Source organism: Brachyistius frenatus, unplaced genomic scaffold, assembly GCF_029030835.1.
Source record: "Brachyistius frenatus isolate BFR_SWC_R1_liver_20210118 unplaced genomic scaffold, ASM2903083v1 Contig_10, whole genome shotgun sequence".
NCBI classification, from domain to species: domain Eukaryota; kingdom Metazoa; phylum Chordata; class Actinopteri; family Embiotocidae; genus Brachyistius; species Brachyistius frenatus.
The window spans coordinates 5,922,715-5,949,263 of NW_027210609.1; the positions used below are offsets into that span (position 1 = coordinate 5,922,715).

At 42.0% G+C, this 26,549-nt stretch overlaps 3 protein-coding genes across 4 annotated transcripts in view; 1 reads left to right on the forward strand and 2 right to left on the reverse strand.

Moving 5' to 3' along the window:
* The window catches only part of vapb (VAMP (vesicle-associated membrane protein)-associated protein B and C), an 80,722-nt gene extending 74,987 nt beyond the window's left edge, over nt 1–5,735 (forward strand). The window contains exon 7 of the transcript XR_011310602.1: nt 5,725–5,735. The gene's annotated coding sequence lies outside the window, so the exon portion shown is untranslated. The remainder of the gene's footprint in view (nt 1–5,724) is intronic.
* On the reverse strand, nt 1,797–21,934 carry LOC138616631 (proto-oncogene tyrosine-protein kinase Src-like). 2 transcript variants are annotated; one of them, XM_069691086.1, is made up of 13 exons: nt 21,468–21,933; nt 13,620–13,901; nt 12,336–12,435; nt 11,359–11,376; nt 9,932–10,030; nt 9,547–9,650; nt 6,831–6,980; nt 6,552–6,707; nt 6,115–6,294; nt 5,656–5,732; nt 5,384–5,537; nt 5,065–5,196; nt 1,797–4,869 (listed from the first exon to the last, which is right to left on the reverse strand). In XM_069691086.1, exons 2-13 carry the CDS (start codon nt 13,891–13,893, stop codon nt 4,661–4,663), a joined length of 1,653 nt encoding a protein of 550 aa, XP_069547187.1. In that variant the 5' UTR covers nt 13,894–13,901; nt 21,468–21,933; the 3' UTR covers nt 1,797–4,660. The 2 variants fall into 2 exon arrangements, with proteins under 2 accessions (XP_069547187.1, XP_069547188.1); XM_069691087.1 differs by lacking the exon at nt 11,359–11,376 and having other exon boundaries at nt 21,468–21,934.
* Nucleotides 21,935–22,949: 1,015 nt separating this feature from the next.
* manbal (mannosidase beta like) lies at nt 22,950–25,647 on the reverse strand. The gene is made up of 3 exons (XM_069691100.1): nt 25,515–25,647; nt 25,044–25,234; nt 22,950–23,227 (listed from the first exon to the last, which is right to left on the reverse strand). The coding sequence occupies exons 1-3, from the start codon at nt 25,606–25,608 to the stop codon at nt 23,117–23,119; spliced, it is 396 nt and encodes a 131-aa protein (XP_069547201.1). The 5' UTR covers nt 25,609–25,647; the 3' UTR covers nt 22,950–23,116.
* Between the last annotated feature and the right edge of the window lie 902 nt (nt 25,648–26,549).

Sequence of the window (26,549 nt, forward strand, 5' to 3'; positions counted from 1 at the left end):
TCAACTGATGCATTTTTGCTGCTAATCACAGCGGAGCAGAAGAGGCAGGAAGGAGCAGCTACTCATTCGTGGGGAAACGTCAGCTGCCGATTGGCTCAATATGGCCAGTAAGTCAGCCACTATAGGCAGGAGTCATCTGTGATCAATTTCCAGCTACAGTTAGTTTCAGCGGTTTTTGACATGAAGCAAAAGACAGAGGACCAAAGAGGTCTTCCCATATGTAAGGGATATTAAATTACAGTACGGTGCCATAAACCAGAGTTTCTGAAAAATGCAACACTGGATATATGTAATCCATCAAGTTTTATTTAGAAAGCTACCAAAGGTTAATGCTTTGTAGCTACCACAGCAGGTGGGTGACAATCTGCTGCTGAATAGAGCCTGCTGCGCCTCGACCACAGCGTGTCCTTGACAAAGACTGCCCCCATGTGGACCAAAACACCTGGGCAGCTCAGAGTGAAGCAGTGCGTCATTAATCTCGACCTCAAACAAATGTTTCTGCCCTTTTAAACAAATCTGGCATCAAGGCAACACAACAAATCTTTTCCCTGCTGGCTACTAAAGCAGACAAAGTAAAAAAAAAAATATATTAAACACACCTGCTGCTGTTATCAGGAACAGTCAGTTGAGCTTTGTTGAACCAGATTAGCTCACAACTATCAGGTACCGCTGCTGTTGTCTGACCTAATTGAGGGCTGGGTAATATGGCTGAAATCAATATTGTAATACTGATCTTTTTTCTGATAGTAATAGATATCACGATGTGGTAAACGTGGGCTAAAGTTGTGGGCAAAAATCTAAAATTGTGAAAGTTAGTTATGGAAGAAGAGCGGTGGTACGCACAACCCACAAAATCCTTCAAAAGATGCCACTGGAAGAGAAGAATCAAGGCCCCAAAAAATGTTTCATTGTTCTTTCCCTCTACAGTAGTTTTTTTTTATTAACATCAATAGTGATTCAATTTTTTAAATAAAATAATCAGTGTTGAATTGACATTTCTTTTCTACTGTACCCCAAAAAAATTAAAAATATTAGATTAAAATTTTGTCTGGAGTAATTAGGTTCTATTGTTGTATAATTAGACACATCAGCACTGATTAATGATACTAGATTTATTTCCCATTCTAATCTGATCTGAGTTAGACATTTAATATATTTTAAAATAGCAAACAAGAAAAAAAAAATACATTTATTTTATTCATGAAATCCTAAACGTGTCAAAAATTCTGTCAATTTGAGCCGATGATCGTCTCACGCTCATCGTCACTCGACTGTTTAGCTCCCTTAAGTGCTTTCTCCTAAACTGACCTCTCAAACTCTTTCAGGTTTTAGTTCCTCTCATTCAAACAACAAAAAAAACTCTTCAGCTTTTCCAACTCCCACAAAATCCCTGTTCATACTCGGTTTACTCTGTCAGCGATAACACTTTATCTGACTTCAGTTCATACACTCGAAGTGGCACTTTCTTTAAGGAGTTCCACTTCATTAATCACACACTTTTATCTCCTTACAGGGTTTAAACTTGCATCTTATCTGTGGCTTCAACTGCAACGACCTTCTCTCAGTATTTCAACTATTTCAGAAAAACAAATATGCACACACTTGTGCACTTCATTCATCAAATCTTTTCTCTACACCGCCTTAATGTCCTGGAAATTCAGACAACTTGAACTGATGATCGTCACATGACACACACACTTCTCTAAACGATCAAGAAGTTCCCGAGTCATGCACGAGCTGCGTGATATTCTCAGGTCCTAAGACAGCACACACACCAGCACACACCCTTATCAAAACACATTTGAAATATAATTTATTGCACATTTAAAGATCAACATAAAGTGGCACGATACCTATTTCAATCCTGTTACATTAGAACAACAACAACAACAAAAAAAAGACAGAAGAAGTCCTTACAAAATGCTCACACCTTCTGTTTCTGATCATTGTTTTTGACTTTAGAACAAAAATGGCCATAAAGTTGCAGGAATACCAAACTGCATAGATTTATAAAAAAAACAACAACAACTGAACATTAAAAAGAAAAAAAAGACTGAGACACTTCATTTATATGGCACAGAAAATCCAATCAGACCTGGCGTTACTCATACTTGTCATGAGCCCACTGACTTCCACTTTGTCCCAGTGACTTACAGGCGGTTCAGCGTGTTAAAACAAAACAGGGTAATTCCCATTCCCAAAAGAAAAAAAAAATCACTCATCATAATGACAAGATGTTCTCGGAAAAGATACGTCAGGCCCAACTCTGAATTGTCTTCAGCATGATACAGAGGGTTTCAAACAGAATACGATTTCTTATTAGGTCAAAATTAAAAACAATTAAAAAAAAAAAAAAAATTCCTTAAGCCCCATTTACAGTAGCATCTTATTGTTAATCAAACATTTTGGGAGCAGGCGTGTGTCACTGTAAAAACCTCAACATGGAGGTGCAATGAAAGAAAAACTACACAAAACCAAATTACATGATAGTCACAGTCATTTCTTTAAGATACTATTTACATCTTTGACCTCATTTTCCATGCCATACTATCACATCACGTCCCAAACACCTTTTTCCATTGTGGTTTCAGAATTGTCCATGATGTTGATTAAATTAGACATGATCATTAATCGTCACTGGGTAATAATTTCATGATGTTTGTGGGCATGGACTACCGTCTCTCTTATTGCTGCTTGGCTCATGTTTTGATAGCGTGTATCATCATATCTGTTGGCAACAATCGATAGTTTGTGTCTGCTGTCGTCATGGCGACGACGTCATAAACCAAACCACTGAAATGTGTGACACCCAACGCAAATACCCGGTACAAAAACCAACCCTAATAGAGCTACAGTATGTACAGTATGACAGTGAAAACTGGCAGCCGTGGGTAAGATATATAAAAATAATAATTATAGTTGGATGGCACCGATGTTCAGAAGTCTGTGATCCCCGCGCCTCACTTGAACCTCGAGTAAACATACACATGTTGATGTACAGTACAGCATAAATACAAACCTAGCCAATGGTCAAGAGAAGAACGGCACAAAAGCATGCTAACTGGCTTCAAAATCAACTCTTACAGTAAAGTCATGAACACAGTTTTATTGGGGTCACCTGATCAGAGTCTTCCAGATTCATTAGGGCTGCCTGGTTGCATATTTTCTTAGTTCAACAGCCGTGTGATGTGAATACAAACCTTCCGTTTACTTCAGGAAAACCGAAGCAGGATTATCCGTTCGGACTACTCACTTACTGGGGAGTTTTTAATTTAAGTTTTAAGTCGAGAGTTGTTTGTAGAAACTAAAAGCCCCTTAATAATAAAACAGTATATACATGGACAGCAGTAAAGAAATGTGATTTGTTTGGCACAGAACACGAGATGCTTTTACACTCAGGGTTTTCCCATCTTCAGATGGATATTTACCAGTAATGTGATTGGTTTGGCAGCCGTATCGGCCTCTTAGTAGCGCACGTAAATGTTCGATGAACATTTACCCCACTTACTCATTAAAACTGCCCTTTACCACCAACGCAACAGTGCTGAGTATTTTCAATGCAACTTTCCAGTTAAATCAAGATCAATCAAAACGAGAAGAATTCAGACAGAACCTGCATCAAAATAATTTGAAACGAGCTCGGATCCAGCAGGCTTGTTCAGTGTGTGTCAGAAAAAGCAGCTAGAAAAGGAGGAGGATGGTATAACAAGAGAGAAAGGCCTCAAATTTAAATGACCTAATTGTCAGCATTACAGAACCTGCCTGTTGAGTATATTAAACCCTGGCACTACCATGATTTTAACAACCATGCCTCTCGGGGTGGGGAGGGGACGGGGTGTGTGGGGGGGGGAGACTTTTTGTCTGCCACTGAACAAATCCTTAAATCACAGGAAACCTACTGTCCAAGTAAAGATAAAGATGCAAAGTAGAGTTCCAGAGCAGAGTTATTTGGAGACACTTTGAAGAAGCAGCACTTGAGAAAACTGGAGAGAGATACTGAAAGTCAGACAGAAATAGGAAGAAAGGCAGGGAGATACAGGACGTTAAGAGAGACAGACTTTCCTTCGGCACCTGAGCCACAGCGGCAGTGCTCTTCTGTGGGCGGGAAAGGTACCAGAGGAGGGTGAAGACGCACGACAGAAGAGGGAAAGAGGGAGGTTTCACTAAACAGCTCATGCCCGACTGAAATATCCTCCCTTGACCTTCTCTCTTCGGCGGGAGCCTTGTTCTTTTCCCTCTCGCTCCATCTGTAGATCCTGATTTGGTTCCTCCCACGTCAGTCGCACCACTCAAGAACCGTTTCCCGCAAGTTTAGCCACTCGATTCAGTCGGAGTCCGTGCGGCGCGAGTTCTCCTTTCGACAGCTCTGAACCTCGTTGCCCGTAACCAGCGAGTACGTGCAGAGAGGAGGTTCTCCCGGTTCTTGTGTAGAGGTTCCTTTATGGCGCAAGAGGGGACTTCTGCAGGTTTCCATTTCGGTTTTGCTTCCGCAGAAGAATCTCAAGTTCCTCACAGGTCGAGTTTCACAGGTTCAGATCCTCCCACAGGCACTCCTCTGAGGTCGGTTAGTGCAGTTCGGTGCTGAGGCCCCCCCACCCCCACCCCACCCCTCCTAACCCCACCCTCCCCACTCCCGCAGGTTCGGTTCAGTGTGTGGTTCCTATAGGTTCTCCCCAGGCTGATACTGGGGTTCTGTGGAGGTGAAGTAGTCCTCTAGGAAGCCCTGCAGGTACTCAAACGTAGGCCTCTCCTCTGGATCCTTCCTCCAGCAGGACAGCATGAGCTCGTGCAAAGAGCTGGGGCAGTCCGCCGGGCAAGGCATCCTGTAGCCGCGCTCCACCTGGTCGAGCACCTCCCGGTTCACCATACCTGCCGAGACAAACAGGAAGTTAGACACGAAAAAAAAATCTGGTGGATTCAATTTAAGATCAACAGTCAATGATTAACCTCATAATTGATCGTTCGGTCTGCAAATAGTGAAAAACGGCCGTCACAATATGCACGGTACAACGTCCTCAAATAGCTTGTTGGACACATTATGTGAATTTTCCTTGAAGCTGTTACCTGGATAGGGAACTCTGCCTTTAGTTGCCAGCTCTGTGAGCAGCACACCGAAGGACCAGACGTCTGACTTGATGGTGAAACGTCCGTATAGAGCTGCCTCCGGTGCTGTCCATTTGATTGGGAACTTGGCTCCTAATTTTTTTTTTTTTTTTTTTTAAATCAGGGAATTAAAAAAAACAACATATTAAAATAAACTTGTTCCTCACATTTTATAGCATCTTTCCTATTATGTGGTTCTTTTTGTTGTTGTTGTTGTTGTTGCTGTAACCAAACCAATACTTCTCTGTGCTCATTTATTGTGTCTGAAGTGCGGACTCACCCTGTCTTGCAGTGTACTCGTTGTCTTCAATGAGTCTCGCCAGACCGAAGTCAGCCACCTTACACACCAGGTTGTCTCCCACCAGGATGTTGGCAGCACGCAGATCTCTGTGGACGTAGTTCATCCTCTCCACGTAGGCCATGCCCGCTGCGATCTGGAAGCAGAGAAGAGCAGGGTTTCACAGTTCTCGGTAAATATAATAACTGTGAGTGTGGTGGTCATATGTCGCAGAGCCAAATAAACCATAATGACTGAATCTTTTGTAGTTTTACCTGAGCGGACATGTCAACCAGCTGAGGCAGACGGAGCATCTTCCCTGCTTCCCCTTTAAGGAAGTCCAGTAAGCTGCCTGCAAATGCAAGATTACGGTATTTATAAAAACTTTAGCGGCAGATAATGTGTCAAATGAAAGATAATCACCAAACACATAATTAGCTGTCAATTAACTCCTTAAATAAGTATTCACTGTTACTCAAAATCTCTAGATCGCAGAGCCAATACAACACTTAGGATTGCAATTACAAGCCTTTTAATTATTCTACAACTCTCTTTATTAATTAAACAAAAGGTAAAGTTTTCAAATATTGTTGAGTTTCCACACGAAAGCGTCTTTGAAAGATGATTTTAAAGATTTAATTCAGAACGGTCTGATCAAGAGCACTGCAGGTAAACAAGAATATGAACCTGTCCAAACATCGAGGTTTCATTATCGGTCTGTTTTGCTGTATTACCTTGGCTCATATACTCTGTCACAATGTAGATGGGCTCCTCCGACACGACAGCGTACAGCTGGACCAGCTTCTCGTGCCTCAGCTTCTTCATGACCTGTGCTTCCTGTAGAAAGGCCTCTGGAGACATGGTGCCAGGCTTCAGGGTCTTGATGGCTACTCGTGTTGTACCGTTCCACGTACCTGTCAGAAACCGGATGGGAAGAGGATGACTTCGTTGTACTGCTTCTTCAATAAAGCACTGCATCCCCTCCTCTGAGTGGGATACATCCCTCTTTTGTAGATTTGGTGAGGAATAAAAGAGTTATAATAGCTTTTACCAGGTTTTTAGTTATAGCGCACTTTTACCAAAAAAAAAAAAAAAAAAACAGAGTAAATGATTCTCGTGTCATATATGAAGTATAAACCAATCTGTGTGCCATGTTGTGAGGGACTCTTACCCATCCAGACTTCTCCAAAGCAGCCTTGTCCCAGTTTAAGGTCAAGGCGCAGGGACTCTCTGGGAATCTCCCAGGCGTCCCTGGCCAGTCCCTGGGTCTGAGGTTTGGCCACAGGACACACGTCTGTTAGAGCGTGGCACAGCCCATCAGAGTGCTCTGAGACAGGGAACACAAGAGAAAGTGAGAGGGCAGTTTCAGGGCAGCAGTGTCGTAAAAGTCTAACCATCAGTGCTGTTAACATTTCTTAAGCGCTGACAGCAGATGTGTGTGAGGACTCACTGCGGTAGTGGAAGACTAGCTGCTGGAGGCTGGTGAACTGGGTGCGGGAAGTTATGTAGAAACCTCCGCTATCCAGCTTCCTGATCTTGTAATGTTTAACATTCAGGCCTTTGGTGTTATCATAATCCAGCACTGACAGGCAATATGCCCCTGTGAACAAGACAAAACAGCAGACGGAGACAAGTTAGAACAATAAAACCAGGCAGCTCAGCGCCTGTGTGGCAGCTGCTCTGTGGAGTTTCCGAGCAGCTGTTCTTTCGCCCTGCCGGTCCGTTCGAAGGCCAGAGATATCCATCTTAGCCTTTACGTCCTTGTCCATGGCCCACTGCTATGTACGGTTGGATTTTAAAAAGTGTCATTGACTTGTTCTATGCAGCTATTCAGAAACCTACACTTCAGAAGCAATAAAAAAAGAAACGCTGAAATTAAAAATCACATAAAAATACATTAATAGATCAATAGAAATGTGCCAGAAATCAAACTTGTAAAAATGTGGTTAAAGACTGAACTGACTTCGAAAACCTAAGCTGTAAAGAAAGGCCGTCCCACAGCGACAGAAAATGAAAAAAAAATAAAAATAAAAAAAAAATCAATCATCTCTGATCTGGAGTTCTGCTGACTGATGCTCACTCTCCTTCCCCGGTCAAAAAGAAAATCTATCGCAGGAAAGAAACAAAGTTTATCAACCAGATGTAACTAATATCAACATTGTCATTGCATTGCTCCTCCAGCAGATTGACCCCTGACCTATCTTAACATCCATGTTCAAGACCAATCCTGCTTAAATACAATTTCCTGTGGTTATCCAATGTTCGCGCTCAACAGCCTTCATACTTTACATGGACACAATAACTGCAACATTTGAACCATTTCACATTATTTTTCTGCTCGTGTATGAAGGACGAGGGGCACAAACACCTCTAACAAAAGCTCATGTTGGATTTTCACCTCCCGTGTTTAAGGATTTGAAGTGGGACGCAACTTGTGAGTCACATTAAAAGATCAGCGCAGTCTAACGTGACTTGTTCTTCAAACAACATGTGAGTGGTGTGTTTCTGCTCATCTCACCGTCAACCTCTCGTTGGACATCGAACACATAACGCAGGCAGAGGCCACCGCAACTCCTGCCAGAGCTCCTCCTCTCCTCTCCTCTCCTCTCCTCTCCTCTCCTCTCCTCTCCTCTCCTCTCCTCTCCTCTCCTCTCCTCTCCTCTCCTCTCCTCTCCTCTCCTCTCCTCTCCTACAGGTCTCCCCCTTTACAGTTCCTCATGGCTCTCCTCCCCTCCTCTCAGTGTGTGTGTGCGTATGTGCGTATGTGTGTATGTGTGTATGTTGGGAGAATGGAGATTTATAGCCAGGGGGGGAAATCCAGCACCCTCCTAGGTTGACCTAGTTCTGGCAGAGTGATTCACCCCTATCCATTCACAAGCCCAACCCACCCCACTCTTTGCCTTTTTCCCCTCACTTCCTCCAAAACAACCCCCTGAAGAGTCCACCTACGTCACAGGGACCTGATCTGACTGCAGACTTTCAGAAAAAGATGCAGAACTGTGCCACGAACCCAGAGAACAAAGATACTGCGCCAAAGGCCTGTGTGAAAGTTAGCAAATCATTTAATTACAAGGCTCTGCCTCTTTCAAACAGAGTCCCCAAAGATCTACTTATTTCAAAGTAAAACACATCTGCTGCACGGCGTGAGCTCCAGGGAGACGGAAAGAGTGTCATCACTTCCTTTTTTCACACATCTTTAATGCGTGCAAAATAAAGAGCTCAGTTTTTTTTTATTACGTATGTTTTGTAGGAAGAATGTTCTTAGAGGATCGGTGTGTCTCCAAACAACATGCTTCACTGCCAGAACGCACAACTGAAAGGTCGTTGCTCAGTAACAATCAGTGATTCTTTTACAACTTGGTTACAGCTGCAAATTATCAGCAGATTTTGTTTTTCCACAAACAAATGCTTAGCACATGAAATCTTTAAAAAAAAGTGAAAAAAAAAACAACAACAACAGTATTTACAATGTCTCTGGGTCCAAGACGATGTCTCTAGTGTGCTTGTTTTGTCTGACTAACGATCAAAACCTAAACATATTTAATATCCTGCCTCATATGACAAATGCAAACAGCAAATTATCACATTTCCGAAGCTGGAACACAGAAATGTTTGCATTTTACTTGAAAAAATTAAATAATTAAAATAGTCCCTGCCACTCAAAATTCGCTGTTCAGGTTGCTCTCATGAGATCTCACAATACATCCCGAAAACCTCCATTAGTGGTTTTAAGTTTTTCACACAAATGACCTTATCATGAGAAATAAGCAAACTTATTGGCCTCAAAGCTTTTGCCAACTAGTACGTTCTAAAATGAGAGCTACACTTAAAATAATATTTTTTTTGGTGACGTTAAACCAACCTACAGCACATATATATGTATATATCTCAAATTAACCACTGCGTAGATTAAATAGGTCACTACTTCCCTAGAACCACAAAGCGATGAAAAAAAGCATCCCTGGTGATGAAGTGAAATAATGGCCCTGTGTGCGAGTCAAACAGTGTTGCTAAGTTGTTTTTTTCCCCACATTAAATACTCAAAGAGGCTAACTTGGTGCATCATTATGAGGAGGCACAGAGAAAGGCAGAAGTGCTAAATGGCCTTGATAATGGGTTTTGTTAATGACTGTAGCCTCCTGAGTGATGCAAACGTCTGCTCTCACCTTTAGTGGTCTCGCTCTCCCTCACCAGGAAGGTTCCTCGTCTGTTCTGGAGGTTCAACAGGAGCCTCTCCGAGTCACGCCGAGTGATCTTCCCAAAATACCACCTGCCAAAGTGGGCCGCAGAGAATAAGATCAGAGAGAGGCGACTGCCGAGCTGCAGGAGCAGGCAGGCAGAGCTACATTTGAACAGGAAGTACGTAGGAAAATGGTGTGCATGTGCTCTTTACGTGCAATCTGTAAACATGGCCTCGTCATGCATGCGTCATTATCGTGCATACAGAATACAACTACATTCAGGCTCTGCACTGAGAACTGCTTTTACATGCATGTAGGGAAAACAAACTATTGTAAACTGCAGGAGTGAAACAAGGAGAGAATAATGTACTCTTCTGCTTGGATGGAGTCGGATGGAGCCACATAGTTGCTGGGGATATAACCACTCTCTCCTGTCGTCAGGGAGCGAGCGAGCCACCAGTCCCCTTCTCTGTGAAAGAGAGAGAGAGAGAGAGAAAGTCAACAAGAAACTCAAAACTGAACGGCATCCAGAACACTTCATGGTTTTTAAAGATTTCCTGCTTTATTGCCAATTTAAAAAAAAAAATCTGGATGTGATGGATGAAGAACACTTATAGGATAAGAATGATTGATGATGATGATGAATGTTGACCTTAATCTTACAGCAATCTTTTTTAAGCAAACAGGAATACATTGTGCATGTGTTTGGGACTATTGTTTGGTGCGGATGAATACATTTTCTTCGCTACGGCAAGTGATTCCCAAACTGAGACTCCACCTGGTAATACGTACAGTAAGTGCCTTGCTCAAAGGCCTAACAATTGCACTCCAGCTCACCCAAGTTCAAAACAGTCTATATTTATTTATTACAATGATGTACAAATTTGTTATTAATTATCTAAATACTGTCTAAATAAAATTTGCCTTTGTTTAGTTACTTAGGGTGATGTCACTTCTGAATTAGCACAGCGCAAACGTTAGCGTGACATAGTCGGATTCTGCCCTCTCGTCGTTGATTTTAGCGGGAGGAATGAGTGAAAAGGTAAAAAAAAAAAAAAAGTCAAGACGGAAGTGACAACGCTGGATCTGACAGGTCAGACGAACTCAATCTTTTCATTTTGAAACGGTAGTTTAATGTTGATGTTACTTAGCCTTTGTGAGGCTACTGCGTGGTTTAATTAGCGAGTTTTATTTATTGAAAACTGTTGGTATCTGATGTACTTGGGAAATCTGGTTTGGCACATACATTTAGTAACATCCGAGTTAGAGCGTAATTCATGCTGGTTTTGGTCTTTTCATGGGATTTGTTTCCAGTGAGACAAACATAGACTAATTCTAAAATACTACAGTGTCTGTATCTACATGACATTTCAAACTGTACGCAAATATTTCCCATACAAGCTGAAATTTCCACATCATGTGACTGAAACCCATCATGTCCGTATAACAAAGGAAAAGAAAAACCAAAAGAGGTTTCCACATATACAGAACTCATCCCACACCCAAGTTCCCAGAGTATTGTGAAGAAAAATACATTGTTAAAAGAGGAAATAGACACAGGCAACCTTTTATTCAACAGGTAGGTCGTCCTTTCATATACTAGCCTTTTATTTTTGGTTCTGCATCCTAAAACATACAATACATTACCGACTGAGGAAGTTATATCTTTAACATCTATTAATTAATAAGTTACACTATGGGATTGATCAGACAAATCAGCGCAGCAGCACAGGGACTGTGAACAAAAGGTTGCATGAGGTTTTTTTTTTTTTTTTAATCGCATTAAATATTACTGACCTGAAGCTGTACTTTTTCCTAGGAGAAACCATGAAGCATGAGAAAGGAAGAGAGAGGGAGAGATAACAGACACAGCAGACACATCAAAAACACGGCAGAGAGACACAGCAAGGCGAGCAGCACAGACAGACAGCAGAGGAGCTGGATATGCTGTGGGACGACACAGCGGGGCTGTTTTAAGTTCAGTTTCCCATCTTGGTGTGGCGCGTAATATTTTCACTAATTCTACATGGGAGGAAATATCTCTCATTCACTTTCCGTAAAAGACCCAATCCTCAGTTTAAGACAAATACAGTCGAACTACTCCAACCTCCCGTGCACTGAGGAGTGTTTTTGTAACGGAGTGCATGTGTGAACGAATTCTGTTATTCAGCCCCACTATGACGTGCCAGACTGTAGATAAAGAACAGCAGACCAGACTTATGGCAGGAAGTTATGAAAAGAGCTCATAGGGGGAAAAAAAAAACTAAACTAAACAAAAACACCATTGTTCTGATTTTAAACACCTGCATAGGAATTATGCTCCAGATGCTTGAACTTGGAAACGTCAGCTTTTAAACACACATTTAGCTTCTCATGCAATAACTTGTAATAACCTGTGTTCTGTTCCTTCATAATAAATGACACACGCAGACTTCAACATTTGCTGATGTCCAACAGGACAACACATTTTCCCGGCGTCATCAGTGTGAAGGAGAGCAATGTGAGTGTACATCTCAGGATGAAAGAATCTCAAAGATTATGATGATGACAGATGCCCGAGAGGAGCAGAATGTGTTGGCAAAGTGCCGCCCCGCTCCGTTTTCGTAAACAGATGACGAGGATCGCTCGTAGGTTGACAGCTCCAGCTCTCTGGGTTCTTCTGCGTTCGTGCGAATTGGCGCTCACGTGTGCGTCAACAAATCTGTTTGTTCAGATATTTGCGAAGTTGTGGCGCCAGACAGAGAACGAAGAGACTGATGTCGGCTGATTCTTACGTGTTGTTGACAATCTGCAGCCGGTCGCCTTTCCTGAAGGTCAGATCAGACGCTGTCCGTGACTCATAGTCATACAGTGCCACAAATGTAGTGACGCCTCCTGCAAGAAACCACAAACATGCAGAAAGAAACAGAAATAAGCATTTAGGAAATGATGTAATGAAAGACATTAAGAAGATGGCACTTCCTTTTAATTCCTTCCTATTCACATTCACTGTTGAAATCCAACTTCCATACTACAGGCTCAGCCCTTGGATTTGCTCTGTCAACAGCTCTACATCTAAAGTTATTTTGCCCCTGCTCTAAATCTGTGTGAAACAATTCGCCAAAGCTTAATGAAAAATATTGATTTTCAGCCGGCCAGTGACCGATCATCCTTGAAGGACAAAGGCATCATATTAATGGTTTTCTATTTTCTGTGCAGCTTTCGCTCTCTTCGTTTTAATGAACTTACGATCTAAACCAGGGAATTCTCCAGCCAATCATCGATCGGCTCATTAGATGCGCGGCAGGAGGACGCGACCAGCAGAGCCGTCCCCGATACACCAGCAGGCCTCTGCTCTCTGAATGGAGCAACATTAACTCAACCATCTGGCCGGTCTAGACAGCTTAAATATCAAGAAGAATCTGGACAGTGTGGCACGTTGGGTTTCAAAGTTACACAGATGTTTTTAAGTGTGGCTGTTTGATGGTGGTAAAAAGAAACAGCTTTCAAATATTTTTCTGCGTGAATGTGACTCACCATGAATCAGTGTTTAGATTTTGGTTTTTCTCAGGACTTTTGTTACCACATGCTGAAATGAAGTCGGCAGGCTGACTCGGACACAAGTCAAAGTTCTCATCCTTTCTCATGAAATCTTTCTCGGCATCATTCACACTTTATTTACAATAAATAATGAAAATACAGCCAACAGTTAACTCGGCTTAGTACAAAGACTGGAATCAGGAGAAAACACCTAAATCTGCCTACCACCATCTCGAAGACGTCTAATTATACAGCGGGTTAGATGCAGAGACATTTTCTTGGCTGGATGGACTTCTCCAACTCTCAGTTCTTATATATCAGTCCTTAAGACATTTCTGTTTCTGTTTTATTAAAGTCAAATCTGTGAATCAGTCTTATTCTACTTTAGATTACTTTTCATTGACCTACTTGTGTCTTTTTATATTGACTTCTGTTTCTTTAATATCTTGTCTTTGTGCCTTTTAAGTTTTGTTTGAAGCGGTTCGGGCCTTGTTGTATCACGGTGCCATAGCCAACTATTCTCACAATGTGTTTCCTACCTGACAGAGGTCCTCTCTGAGGTGACGTCACAGTTCCTGTGTGGTCCACCCCTCCGAAGAGAGCCAGCTCGGGAGTATTTGTTGGGGCGAGCTGGTGCTGCCCTTGATGGCCCCTCCTGCCTGTTCCGACTGCGGGGCTCCTGTTGGGGGTTTGGGTCTGCTGGGCGGGGCCCAGGTGGTGGAAGTGCCCGCTGTCTGAGCCTGTGCCGATGGTACCGTCCAGGCTCATGGAGCGCTGGCCGGGCTCCTTGGGCTTGCTCTTGCCCGCCCCCATGTGCAGACCTGGGATGAGAGCCAATAACGAGTAAGAGTGCAGCATTTAAAAAAAAAAAGTCCACACAGGTTGTTACTGTTTCTATTCATCGTTAGATGCCAAATATACATTTAAAAGGATTTTATTCAAAATACCACACTATCCATTAAAACAAAACAAAAAAAGCCTATTTAGTTTATTTCTAGGTGCATGTTGTACTTTTTAATTTCATCAAATAACTCATCATATTAAACCCATAAGTCAGACACCATTAATCTGGATGTCAGTGTACTTGTTAACTCTTATTAAATATTTAAAAGCAGTTTGACCCACACACATTTTGTTGATGCCAACATGTCAAACACTGGGAAAAAAAAATATTTCACTGGACAGTTATAAATGAGAATTTTGATAAGGTATTAAACAGAATGTCAAACAATGTTTTAAAACTGTTGATTAAACAACACCAATTCATTCAGGAGCTGACCCCGTTTCACTTTTTATTCCTTCACCCATCAATAAAAATTGTCCTCTACGCAGTGTGTGCTGTGAGCGTCTCATTTATTTTGGCTCTCCTAATCTGCCACAGAGTATCCTTGGACCTGCTCCAGGGTCAGTTAAAACTCTCGAGAACAGGACACATAAAAACACACATACCTTCAGGGTCATTCCTATCTGATTTAATCTACTCTAAATCAATACGCGTCTACAAGGAAAACAGACGTTTAAAACAAAGGAGCGGCGAGTGTTTGTACTGGTGAGTTGACAAGGGCACAAACAAGCTGAATTTTCAACAGGTGATTACACTGCTGCCTCTCCTTGCCACGCTGATGTCGAATACATCTATTATGCCTGATAAACACAACAAGTCAAGAGTGTGCTGTAATCACGAGTGCAGACAGATAAACATGCTCAGACAGTCAAGTGCACCCACAGAAAGTTGGAGTGCCTTGTTCACACACACCAAGTTCAGTCCAGTGCTGCCCTCCAGGCACTGTGGAGTGACTCACTGTGAGACCAGCTATTTCAGGCCAGCTGAAACAGAGACACACACGAAACAGCCTTGTTCCTTTGTGAATAGAGGCACTCAGTTCCAGACAAGAGTCTACACATATGCATAGGTGTGTGTGTGTGTGTGTGTGTGGTGTGTGTGGTGTGTGTGTGTGTGTGCATGCATCAGCAGCCGTTCCCTGGTCTCTCAGAAACGAGGCTCAGTCGTACACCAACACCCGAGCACAGTTGTTTCACATCCTTTTTCCAACACATGCATGTACCCCGGTGAGTGTTCCCAATACACTTGTGTGAGTCTGACAGACAGGACAGAGAGGTTATTAACAGACAAGGAACTGGCAGCGGCTGTAAAAAGAACGTGTAGGTGGTTGTTGTATACGGCACGGACAGCTGAGGCTTAGTGGGTGTTTTTAGTGTGATGCGAGCATAGCATAATTACATAGGTATGGGAATTCTCAAAGACATGGAAGGATCCCACTGTGGAGATGTGTGGGTGTGTAAGCGGCCGAGTGTGAATGTGCACGCACGTGCAGTCGTGCAAGCTTTGATTCAACTCCTGCCAGGATGTAATCTGGCGCACTGGGGGGGGGGAGAGAGAAATGTATCCCATGGTGCAACACTGAGTCACATAGAGATGGGCTCATAGGCCTGCAGACAAAGATGGACAGCACTGTGTGAACTGTAAAGAGTAAACTGCTCGATTTGTCCAACAAGTCCAGACATCTGGAATGGACTTTGTGGCTAGTTGCATCTACCAGCTCGCTGATGATCAAAACCCCCTTAACCCTCGTGTTGTCCTCGGGTCAAAATGACCCGCAGCTGTGTTCAACCGAGTTCTATTTTATTTTCATATTTTTGGGGATCCTTGGTGACAAGGAGGCTGTGAGGGTTTCTTTAAAGAATGATGACCAATGATCCCAAAAAATATAAAAATATAGAAATAAAATAGAACTTGGTTGAACACAGCTGCGGGTCATTTTGACCCGAGGACAACACGAGGGTTAAGATGAGAAGAGACTGGCAACCACAGTACCACTGATCGCAGTCTGAGCAGATATAATAGAGAGGCACTTATGCAACAGATATATTTAGCAGTCCCGACAGTCAGTGTCTGCAGGTATCAAAATCTGTGCATAAACTACTGTAAAATGTCTATGAATGGGACTTACATTAGTCTGTAGAGATACGTGTTAAAATACTGTGATACTAGTGCTGATGTGAGGCAGAGCGACACCTGATTAGCTAATGGTGTACTAGATATCCAAATTACTGTTAGTGCTATACATTATGTTTAAATACGATTAAAAAAACTAAAGTTGAATATAGTGTGCACTGCAAGTTACATGATTTGGATCTTTCAGTGCTTTTGCTGCAGTCTTATTTAAGCCTTTGGTGACGTCCTGACTTAACTGAGTCTACAGACAAACACGCATGATTATAGCAACACTTAAGAGTTTACTGGGATTAATTCATTCACGTTACACACACTTAAACCTTTCACATGCCACATTTCCATGTCACCACTTCAACCTTATTAATATATAGACCACAGTGTGTTTGGACGTGGCACAGAAATATTTTCCTTATTTGCAATCCACAGAGTCAGCACTTGGCAGAGCAGTTTAACCCTGAAACTCTAGTTCTGGCTTTTATCTGGTCTTGAATTGATTTGAAAAAATGACTATTCATTAGCATTAATCTCACACTAATGAGGAGACGTAATGATCCCTACAACCAGGTCCTCAGAGAGTCACAGAGCACACAGTGTTCAGCACTCTCTCTCCAGGACACTGCACACACCAGGGTACTCTTGAAAGCCTCAGAGCCTGCGTACATTAACACTCTAGAGCAGAGCCTCACGCCTTTTCCTCATAAGGTCCCCTAATGTCAATACGTGCAAACACGTGACTCCATCCAGCATTGTGATATAAAATGGAGGAGAATACGGAGGAGATGATGATGATGATGATGATGATGATTCAGCAACACGGACAAAAGTATATCGGACAAATGAAAAGAAGAACAGGTGAAAAATAAGATATTGAAGATCAGAGAGAATAGAAGAAATAAAAGATGAGGAAGGAGAGATGGGGAGCGGTTCCAGTCCCTGTGAGTTTTTTCCGTACAGCGGGAGTACGAAGGAATGTGGGAGAACCAGACTGCAGCACACGGCTTCGACTGCCAGAGACTGCAACAAGAACAGGCACCTGAGCAGCGGGAGGGCGGGGTGGGAGGAAGGAAGTGAGGAGGGAGATGAAGGAGGAAGATGGTGTGTGTGTGTGTGTGTGTGTGTGTGTGTGTGTGTGTGTGTGTGTGTGTGTGTGTGTGTGTGTGTGTGTGTGTGTGTGTTACAAAGAAGATCTGGTTTCCTGGTTTCCTCAGAAATTGAGTCTCCATCCAATAAAAACTTATGTTGCTGTTCACCTTGCTTTACATTGTCCTGATATTCTGTAAAATAAATCACTTTCCCTCATTTCTACAAAACAATTAACACATTTTACTTGGGTCATATGCATCCTAAAGTACATTCCGCATGCAAGTACTGCAAAGATGATGTTTTTCCTAATTTAAAATGGTATGATCTGCTTTTCTGGTGTTTACAGGTCCGATAAAGCTGTTTAATGTGTGGTTTAAAAATGTCACATGGCGACCCAATGCAAAGCCATGCCGGGCTCTGTGAATAAACCTGTTCCTTTTTGAGTTGTCAGAGGAGGGGATTTAAGGATTAGATATGAATCAAAGCAAATACAGGCTTCCTTCAAAGGCTGCTCTCTGAGTGTTATTTCCCTGCGAACCACAATGGAGTTCAAGAGCACTTCATACTGACAGCACATTTATCACTAACACCGATCTTCCTCACTGTCTCAGTGCCGACAGAATAATAAAACCTATAAAGTATCTCTGCACATGAACTGAATACTGGATGTGAGCGAGAGAGACGTACAGTGTGGGGGAAGAGGGAGAAGGGAAAGGACGGCGCCTGAAAGAAATGCAGGTAAATAAAGCAGGCAAGTCAGAACATCTTTCAACGACTGCATCGCATCAGGCCAATATTTTCATCATGCGTGTCCTTTGTACATGTGCTTCAATCTGACTTTCCACAGCTAAAAAAAACCACCACATGCCAATATGTGAAACACATTTTGGTTCCTTTAAAATGTTGCTCCTGTTCATACCGACTGTGAAGAGTCTTTATTTGATTCCAGTGTAAGTGACAGGAGGTCAAAATATACAGTGATTGTTACGCAAATTTCTACTGAAATCCCTGATCCACACCCAGTGTTGGTTCCATGACATTTCCTCTAATGCCGCAGCAGGTCAAAGCTTTTCTTTAGCCAGTAAAAGATTTCAACATCTCTTTCAATGATTTTGCATTAAAAAAAAAATGTTGAACCAACAATTGTCGTCCACAATCGATGATTCCTAACCGACTTATGTCAGTAACGTCCCGGATTTTCCTCCGCAGAGCCACCAGGAAGTTGACAATTGCGGCTTTGGCTGCAGTTTCTGCAGAACCACGGATACCGCCTCAACACAATGCAACGTCATGCAGCAAGGTGCAAGCATGCATTCCTGTTGGATTACCTTGTAACATGAACACCACACTGCTTCTCTTTACTTTTGTAAAAATCCATCTGGCAAGCCTTTAAACTTGTTAATCTGTTACTCCGACCGGACTTCCCGCATTGCGTTTCATTGTCTCACTGCCTGGTATCTTAAAACGACACGTGCCCACCAATGCAGACCCCTGCGCTGTTTTTTTTTTTTTTTATGCAGTTGTTTTCCATCTAAATCCCTGATGAATACAGCCTCCGCACTTGTAGCCCCACTTGTTCTAACCATCTGTCCACCACAGCTCAACAAGGAACCATTGTTTGGGGAAACAATGAAGGAATTTGATACATAAATGACATTATAAAAATGAGTCTGGAAGACACCCACTTCATCAGACTAAGGCTGCTGAGGCCTAATAATAGCTTCAGGTGAACTTGGTGAATCGCTGCACTGAATAAGGACTGCAGAGACTTTTACATCACGTCGGGGAGGAAATCTCTTCACAGCTTTACTCCGGGCCTGGCAATAATCTGCAAAATTATTTTCACACCATCATCTCGTGGATAAAATAAATTGCTGCTAAAGTTCCGCATTTTTTTTTTTTGTGGCAAATTGACTCATGAATCTTTTTCTGCACTGCGTTCAAGTGGAAGTGCAACTTGTATTAGAGGACAATGTTTTAGTGCAACAAAAAGTTCCCCTCTCGTTTCCGCAGGTTAAAACAATACAAGTGTGACTACTTCTTACATTCGGCCTGCCTGATCAACACTTGTAATCCCCCGAGCTGACTGGCTGTATATTTCTGGTCAGGCACATGAGCACATGTGGCCCCGACAAACCTCACTGAGTCACAACAGACGGTAACAGTTGCCACTGTGCTGCAGAGAGTGACGGAGCTCCAGCCAAGGTTTCAGCTGAATGGGAAAATTACAGTTTGCCCTTGGGAGGCCGGGGGGTGGGGGGGGGGGTGAATGATGGCATGAAAGAGTTCATATACATGTATAATACACAGATCATCTATATATAGCCAGGGTCAGAGAGAGATTGAGAGACAGAAAACAGGCAGCTGATTTAAAAAAAAAAAAAAAAGGACAAAGAAAAGCCAATGCTGTCCCTTAACCATCAAGTCTTGTCCTATTTCAGTCCTGTGAAAGTGAGAATCAAATCTTCTGCCCTGTCTTTTCCTCGCATTTAAAAAAATTTTTTTTTTTATGACGAACACCACAGACTTTGGAAAGTGTCAACCCGTGTGTCTGGCTGTCCCATCTCATCTCTCCTCTTCCTCAGTGGCAAGCACACAGAGGAAAAGGCGAGAAGAAGAAGAAGTGGTGGAGGAGGTGGAGGAGGAGGAGGAGGAGGCGAAGAGGGGCACTATGGCTCTCAGCTGATAAAAACCCACTTCCGTCCATCTTTAAGTGGCGGGCCCTGGCAGCCAGTGATCCATGGGCCGGGAGGAACGGCTGCTACAACGTGATTAATTTTACAGGACATGAAGGCTGTTTCATGTCAGAGCTGCCATGCCTTCAGCAAGTGATCAGCTCTACCAATTCATTGTTGTTGTTGTTGTGATTCAAAATAAAAATAAACGTATTATTTGTAGGATTTGTTTGTCCTGCAGAAATGTATATGTGTTATCGTTTCCTGTAATGTGTTCTGGCAGAAGCAGGAACACAATAACCTCTTTGCCAATTAGATGCAACAATTAGGTGATTAATCAACAGGCAAAATAATCAAGTCAACAATTTAGATAAACAAGAAAAATTGAAAAGACAAGCTCCAGTTTTCTTTTCCATCCTGGCTCCTTGAAATGAGAGTCTTATTTGGTTTTCTTTGTCTGTTATGGCAGTAAATTTGGGTTTTGGTCTAATAACCGGCCTTCGGGAACTTGTTTTAAGTGACCAAACGGCTAATTGAGAAAATACATGGTAGATTAATCAATAACGATCTTTGGTTGCAGCCCTGAAGCCACATCAATCTTTCACAGCCCCTCTGAACGGGAACACTATGTATTCTGACCCATTTTCTGTACCATCTTTCTGCTTGTAAAACATTTGCAAGTCATTTCAAGTATTGATTTGGCAATCCAACTACGCATGTTACTCCTCGTGGTGTCCTAAACCCCATGTTTGTCACAACTGACTAGAATAATGCATCTCCAAAGGTCGTCCAGTGGTAAAATCCAATATTAAGCGTTCCCTGTGATTTAAGTAGATCTCATTCACGGTAAACCTGAATCCATTGCCTTATGGAAATTAGCTGGAATTTATCCAAAGCCCCCCCAAAACCTACTGTAAATAGATTAGCCGCATAATTAAAATTCTATTTCCACGGGATTAAACACCAGTTGTTGTCAAGCAAAGCTGCTTTCAAAGAAACACGGGGTGGGGTAGGAGCTGCCTATAAAACAGTAGCAGCTGTCAAAATAATAATGTCTTTGCAACGGAGGGGAATGAAAAAACAACAACAACAACAACAAACAACAACAAAAAACATCCAGAGACAGTGTTTGCCAAACTGATCCACATTAGGCCCGTGAACAGGGATTTGTGAATGGGAACAGGGATAAAACGGGACAATGCTCCTGTGGCTGTCGTATAGGCTCCCATACACGCGCGTATGAGGCCTGATGAATCAAAACAGGTGCTGTTACAGCTCCATTTTGAATTTCGATGGATTGTTGGCTTTATTTTCTGAGCGCAGTCGAGTCGCTGCGTCCTCCTCGAGCATTTGTGGTCGTGACAAAGTGGGAAATGTGGCATTCGCACATACGCTTTGGATTTTTGTGGGGTGTCGTAAATCGTCAACAGCGTAGCTCTGGCACGGGCTGAGTGGCACTGGCCAAATGTGACTGAATGGCCTGTGCAACAATGAAGTACTTAGTCCGTGTAGAGGGGCATCATAACGCTGCGTGCAATACATTCATATGGAGGAAAATACGCAGCACCTTGGTTGCAAACCGAAATGTTTACGATTCCCTCGCAGTTTAAAAAAAACAAACAAAAAAAAGCAATAAGCTGTAATTCACTCACCTTTGACGCGTCTTGAGATTCAGCCCAGAAATCAAAGACGCGCAGTGAGGAACCGTGTTAGATCCGTACGGCTGTCCTCATTAGAGAAATAATGGAAGCGGGCGGCCAATTGCTGTGGAAACCTCGGGCCGGCCACGAATCCCATTTAGCGAATTTCGGCAGAATGGCAAGGCGAGGAGGAGGTCATGACGGGGGGGGGGGGGGACTGCCTTCGGGAGCAGAGGGCACAGCTGCCGGACGGCTGCTGCTGCTGCGGTGGGCCGGACAAACGCTAGACCTTCCGCCTGTTCAGCTGGGAAGAGTCGACGGCGCGGTAAACGCATGCGACGAAGCAGGAGCGGTGTGGTGTGGAAAAGACATGCCTCGTACGGGGGAAGGCATGGGGTTGTGCATCACTGACGAAACGCGAGAGCGCGCAAATGTGATGAGGCTGGATTTTTTTTTTTTTTTTTTTACGCTTGCTACGGAGTCTGGAGGATTCACGTCGTGTTGCGTAACTCCACGCCGCGATATCGTTGAATTGACTTGAGGCGTTGGTAAGCGCAACACCGCCCCCCCCCCCCCCCTCCTCCTCCTCCTCCCCTCCCCACCCACTGTTTCGCGTTTTCTTTAAACATTTACCCGTCACGACGGAGAAACTTTCTTATAATTAAAGTAGTGCAACACGACACGTACGTTTAAATATGTCCCTTTATTATCATCGAGACTCCTCATCAGCCTCATCCCCAGCTCGCCGAATTGGTTGCTAAGCGACAAAACATGTCGCCCACATTACGATTGATTACGAACAGTCGCTTTGAAGTTGCGCATTAATATTGAAACGTTGCTGTTTTTGCGGCCTCACACGACGAGACTTTTACATTTATCAGCCAATCATAACGTAGAACCGGAACTACTTGCGGGAAACTTGAGCTAATTTTTTTTTTAATTATTGTAATTATTATTATTATTATTATTATTAACTAAGCTGAACTGTATACTGTTTACACACAATGTAAGGAAAATTTGTTTAGTAAAGTCTTAAACATAAAATACTAAAGAGTTTCCTTCGGAGCAATGTGAACAGCTAATTTGGTCCCTTATTATGTTTTCATTATGGACTCAATGCCCCAATGGTGAATAGAAGATTCAAGAATATCTATCGAATAAACCTTACCTGCAGTAAAACGTGCTTCCAGTGCCCCAATACTGAAGCTTTATGAGGAAATTATAATGAACAAAGGTAATGGGGTTGGGACATGATGTCATTCTGACTCATTTAAAACCAAACTGAACTTTGGCAATGACTACAAAGAGCTAAGGTGGATGACTACATGATGCATTTCTTTATCTGCAGTATCCAAATACAAATCAAACATATTCAATTATAAAAGAAAATTAATAATCCACAATCAGCAAATGTCACGATAGTCTGCTTTTTGTAATATTGAGTTGAATAGAATGAACACACATTTGAATGTAATTCTGAAGTGTCTCAAATTCAGTGTTCATAATTTTTTATTGTTAAAAAAAAAAAATGACATTAGTGTTTCATACACCTGTAGTGATAACTGAAATGTTCCCATATTGGTAAGATCGAGCACCATTCAAACCCATTCTCAAAGTCAGGTAACACACACACACACACACGCACACACACAGAGTTTTTTTTATCGCTTCTTTTTGCTCTCTTTCTTTGGTTTCTGTCGGATCTGAGGCGCCGACCCTTTAGGTTTCTTCATCTGTTCAGCAGCCTTGCCGTCAGTGGACTCGGTCTCCTCCTGCAGAACAAACATAGGAAACATTCAACTCCCTGATATTTAACAGAGAAGCTAAGCGTTATTGACATATGGTGTGAAAATACATGGCTGCTCACTACAAACAGGAAAAGTGTGGTCTGACTCTGAAGATTTATTTGGATAATGCTTTTGACACCAAGACACATTACTTGTGTGTCACTTTAAGTAAAACTTGTCATGACACAGTTTGTTTTATTCAAAAGTTTGCATGGGGGAAGGTAATTTGGGATGACAATTAATATATATTTTGATAGTGCAGTTTTCTAAATGGTTTACTCTTTGTGTGAAATTATCTCAATCAAGTGGACAGTTGAATTAAATTCCCAGATGCATACACATACAGAAGAAACTGAAGCACTTTCTTTCTGTCAGCACTGTTTCCCAGAGTGCAATCTTCCCTATTGTTCTGGCGAGGAAGAACGACAGCAGGCTGCTGTAAAAGATGAAATGGCGACGTACTGTGGAGAATAATCAGCACATAAGATAACAACGCCTGGAAATAGAATAATTAGACAGTGGGTTTAATTGCTCTTGTCTATAAATAACCTCCCCTGACAGTTGTTAGTATGGAGATTGTGAGAGTAGCCCGTGGTGGCTCCTTCTTCACAGTCTCTCAAAAGTAAAATACTCAGAACTACACTTGCTAAGTGACGCCTGGTTTCTCTGTATGTCTGCAATTCTTTTACATAATTGTGTTTTAGTTGAACCTCTGGCTCTCTAATAGTATTATTTTGATATCAGATGTAGCTACAATGCAGTGTGTTGTGTTGTATCTCCATGGAATCATAGCACAACAAGCAATTCAACTCTTCTGTAACATAGTGTACGCTTTTCTGTGGACAAATGACCAGGGGCTGTTGTCAAATTTCATTATGTGAAGTCAGATAACATTAAAAACCACTGGTAGGTAAAGCATTAAGTATAATACAACAGCCCAGAAATAAATACTCCCTTTATTCGGATTATAATGTTCTGCTGTTGTTTAAACTTTTGGAGATCTGATTTGTGGTGCTGTTTGACTGTACAGAGCTTTACTGAGAGGTGTTCCTAATATTTAGTCAACCAAATTCAATTTAGTGAGGGGAACACTTTTTTTTTTCTTTTTTAAACACTTCTCAGTATAAAACAAATTGCACTCTCCAAAATTACCATTAAAATATATCAACATGCCTCTCAATCAGATTGAATAATAACTGTACACTGTGATCCTGAAGAATGGAGGATTTATTGTACTTAATGCTTCTAGTCTTCAAATATTTCGTAACAATCACAATGTGATTTTAGAATGTTTTTGTCATTTGTTGTCAAAAATATTTCGCCTCCAACCAAAAATGTTGTTTTGCTGAGACTGAATGAGGTTTTTAAATCAGTGTGGGAACCTTCCTTTAATACACCCAAACTTTTAATTTAACAGAACAAATTCAACTATTCATTTACGATAATATAGTGAAAATGAATAACCAGCTATTAAAAAGTTTAAATTAATAATATGTCTCCTGAGAGTATGTAAAGTGAGAAAAAAGGTCATGTAGATGTGATGTCCTGCAATACCATATCAATCACCCTAATTTCTTCCCAATAAATATAGCTCCACAAATTCCCCTTTATCAAACAAAAATGAAAACAACAACTGATAAATAAACGTTTTCTGCATGGCGGAGGAGTTCTGTTATCATGCCAGAGAAGCATCAGGTGGAGGACACCGTGTACGGGGGATGTTTGACGTGAACCAGTTGCAAATCTGTAAGATTTAACCCCAAAACTGAACCCCTCTCTTCTTGCCACGGTGTTTACCTACCTGTTCGTGACCTTTGGAGGTGGGAAAGATGACAGCCAGGATGCAGATAAGCTGGAATATGGCGCCCAGAAACAACCCGTAGCGCAGGATGCTTTCCAGCAAGGTGGGCTCGGGGACCTCCGGGGGGGACAGGTCCAGCTCTGCAGACATGATGCTTGCTCTGTCTGGTCTGTGTCTTTCAGAGACCCGACCTGTGTGCAAATCGATAGGATGATAAGTGGTGTACGAGTCGGTCGTTGCGTTACTTTCGGGAGGTCCAGACACGAAAGGGAAGAGGAGTTCAACGGTGGAAACACCCTCCCCCCCCCCACCCCTCCTCTCCTTGCAGCTGCAGTATTGTGCTCCGACGTAATTATCTGTCATTGTTGATAGACCCAGCTAAGAGACATTAACAACGCAACTGCAGCTAGTTTACAAAGCACAGGGAGCTATACAACAATCTGCGTTTCAACATGTGGAGCAAAAGCTTACCAGTTGCGAAAGTACTTGGCTTCTCTTTATAAGTAAAAACTGGGGGGTGGGGGACACTATCAAAGAGGGGGGTGAAAAAAAACAAAATGCTCATTAAGTTTACAAAGGGAGAGAGAACGAATCGTTTATCGGAAGTGACGTCGTAAACCCGAGTTCTACTTCCGCTCTTGTGGATGATTGGTTTGAAAATGTCGCCCCCTACCGTTCAAGGTGAAAGGTGAAAACAATAGAAAACGCTATTTCGCTATTTTCAGAGCAAAAAGTTTACAACACTGCAAAACGGCTTTTTACACCACTGTATTTCTCTTACATCTGGCTTATTTTAAAGATGAGGAGTATAGTGACTTACCATCAATATTTAGGCCTGTGGTGACCACGTACTAGTGATGCAAAGTAGGCGAAGTGAATACACAAATAACCTTACAAATTACTCAAGTAGCTACAATACTAGGAACTTGTACCCTACTTTATTTAAGAGAGCATTTTTCTATTTTCTATCACCTACTTCTACTACTACATTTATTAAACAGCTGCAATTAGGCTAAGAGTTACTTTTCAGGTAGAGATTTAATATATAGGTCTGTTTAATATGAGGCGTTATTGTATATTAAACATACCCAGCAGTATTATCTACTTTAGATTAGCTCCTCTTGAAAAACTATAACATTAAAATACTGCTTACATTGTAATACACAAATGAAAAATAATCATTGACATGGGCCAAAAGAAAATAGGCCTGCATTTTGTTGTTGTCTTTTAATTGAATGCAATATTTATTTTTAAAATGTAACTGAGTAGGTTATTGTATTGTGTGGTATTGCTTCTTCTACTCAAGTTATAATACTTTTTTTCATTTCTGCTAACAGCCACATAAAAATCAAGCTCCATTGTTTTCACACAAATAATTAAACCCTCAAAAATATATAAAAAATATGGAATTAAATTTTAAATATAAGGCAGTACTTTATTGCTATTTTTAAAAAGATGGGACACATTTCCACAATAAAAGAACGTACTATTAACAGAAATAAGATA

Bases quoted from the DNA above. Each gene is read 5' to 3' on its own strand.
- LOC138616631 (XM_069691086.1), bottom strand. From the start codon at position 13,893: ATGGGGGCGGGCAAGAGCAAGCCCAAGGAGCCCGGCCAGCGCTCCATG. The intron at 9,651-9,931 runs GTACATTATTCT...CCACTTTGGCAG, and splicing joins GACTCCATCCAAGCAGAAGA to GTGGTATTTTGGGAAGATCA. The intron at 5,733-6,114 runs GTAATACAGCAA...TTGCATTTGCAG, and splicing joins GACAGAGTATATGAGCCAAG to GCAGCTTACTGGACTTCCTT.
- manbal (XM_069691100.1), bottom strand. From the start codon at position 25,608: ATGAGCATTTTGTTTTTTTTCACCCCCCTCTTTGATAGTGTCCCCCAC. The intron at 25,235-25,514 runs GTAAGCTTTTGC...ATTTGCACACAG, and splicing joins GCCAAGTACTTTCGCAACTG to GTCGGGTCTCTGAAAGACAC. The intron at 23,228-25,043 runs GTAGGTAAACAC...TTTGTTCTGCAG, and splicing joins CCTCCAAAGGTCACGAACAG to GAGGAGACCGAGTCCACTGA.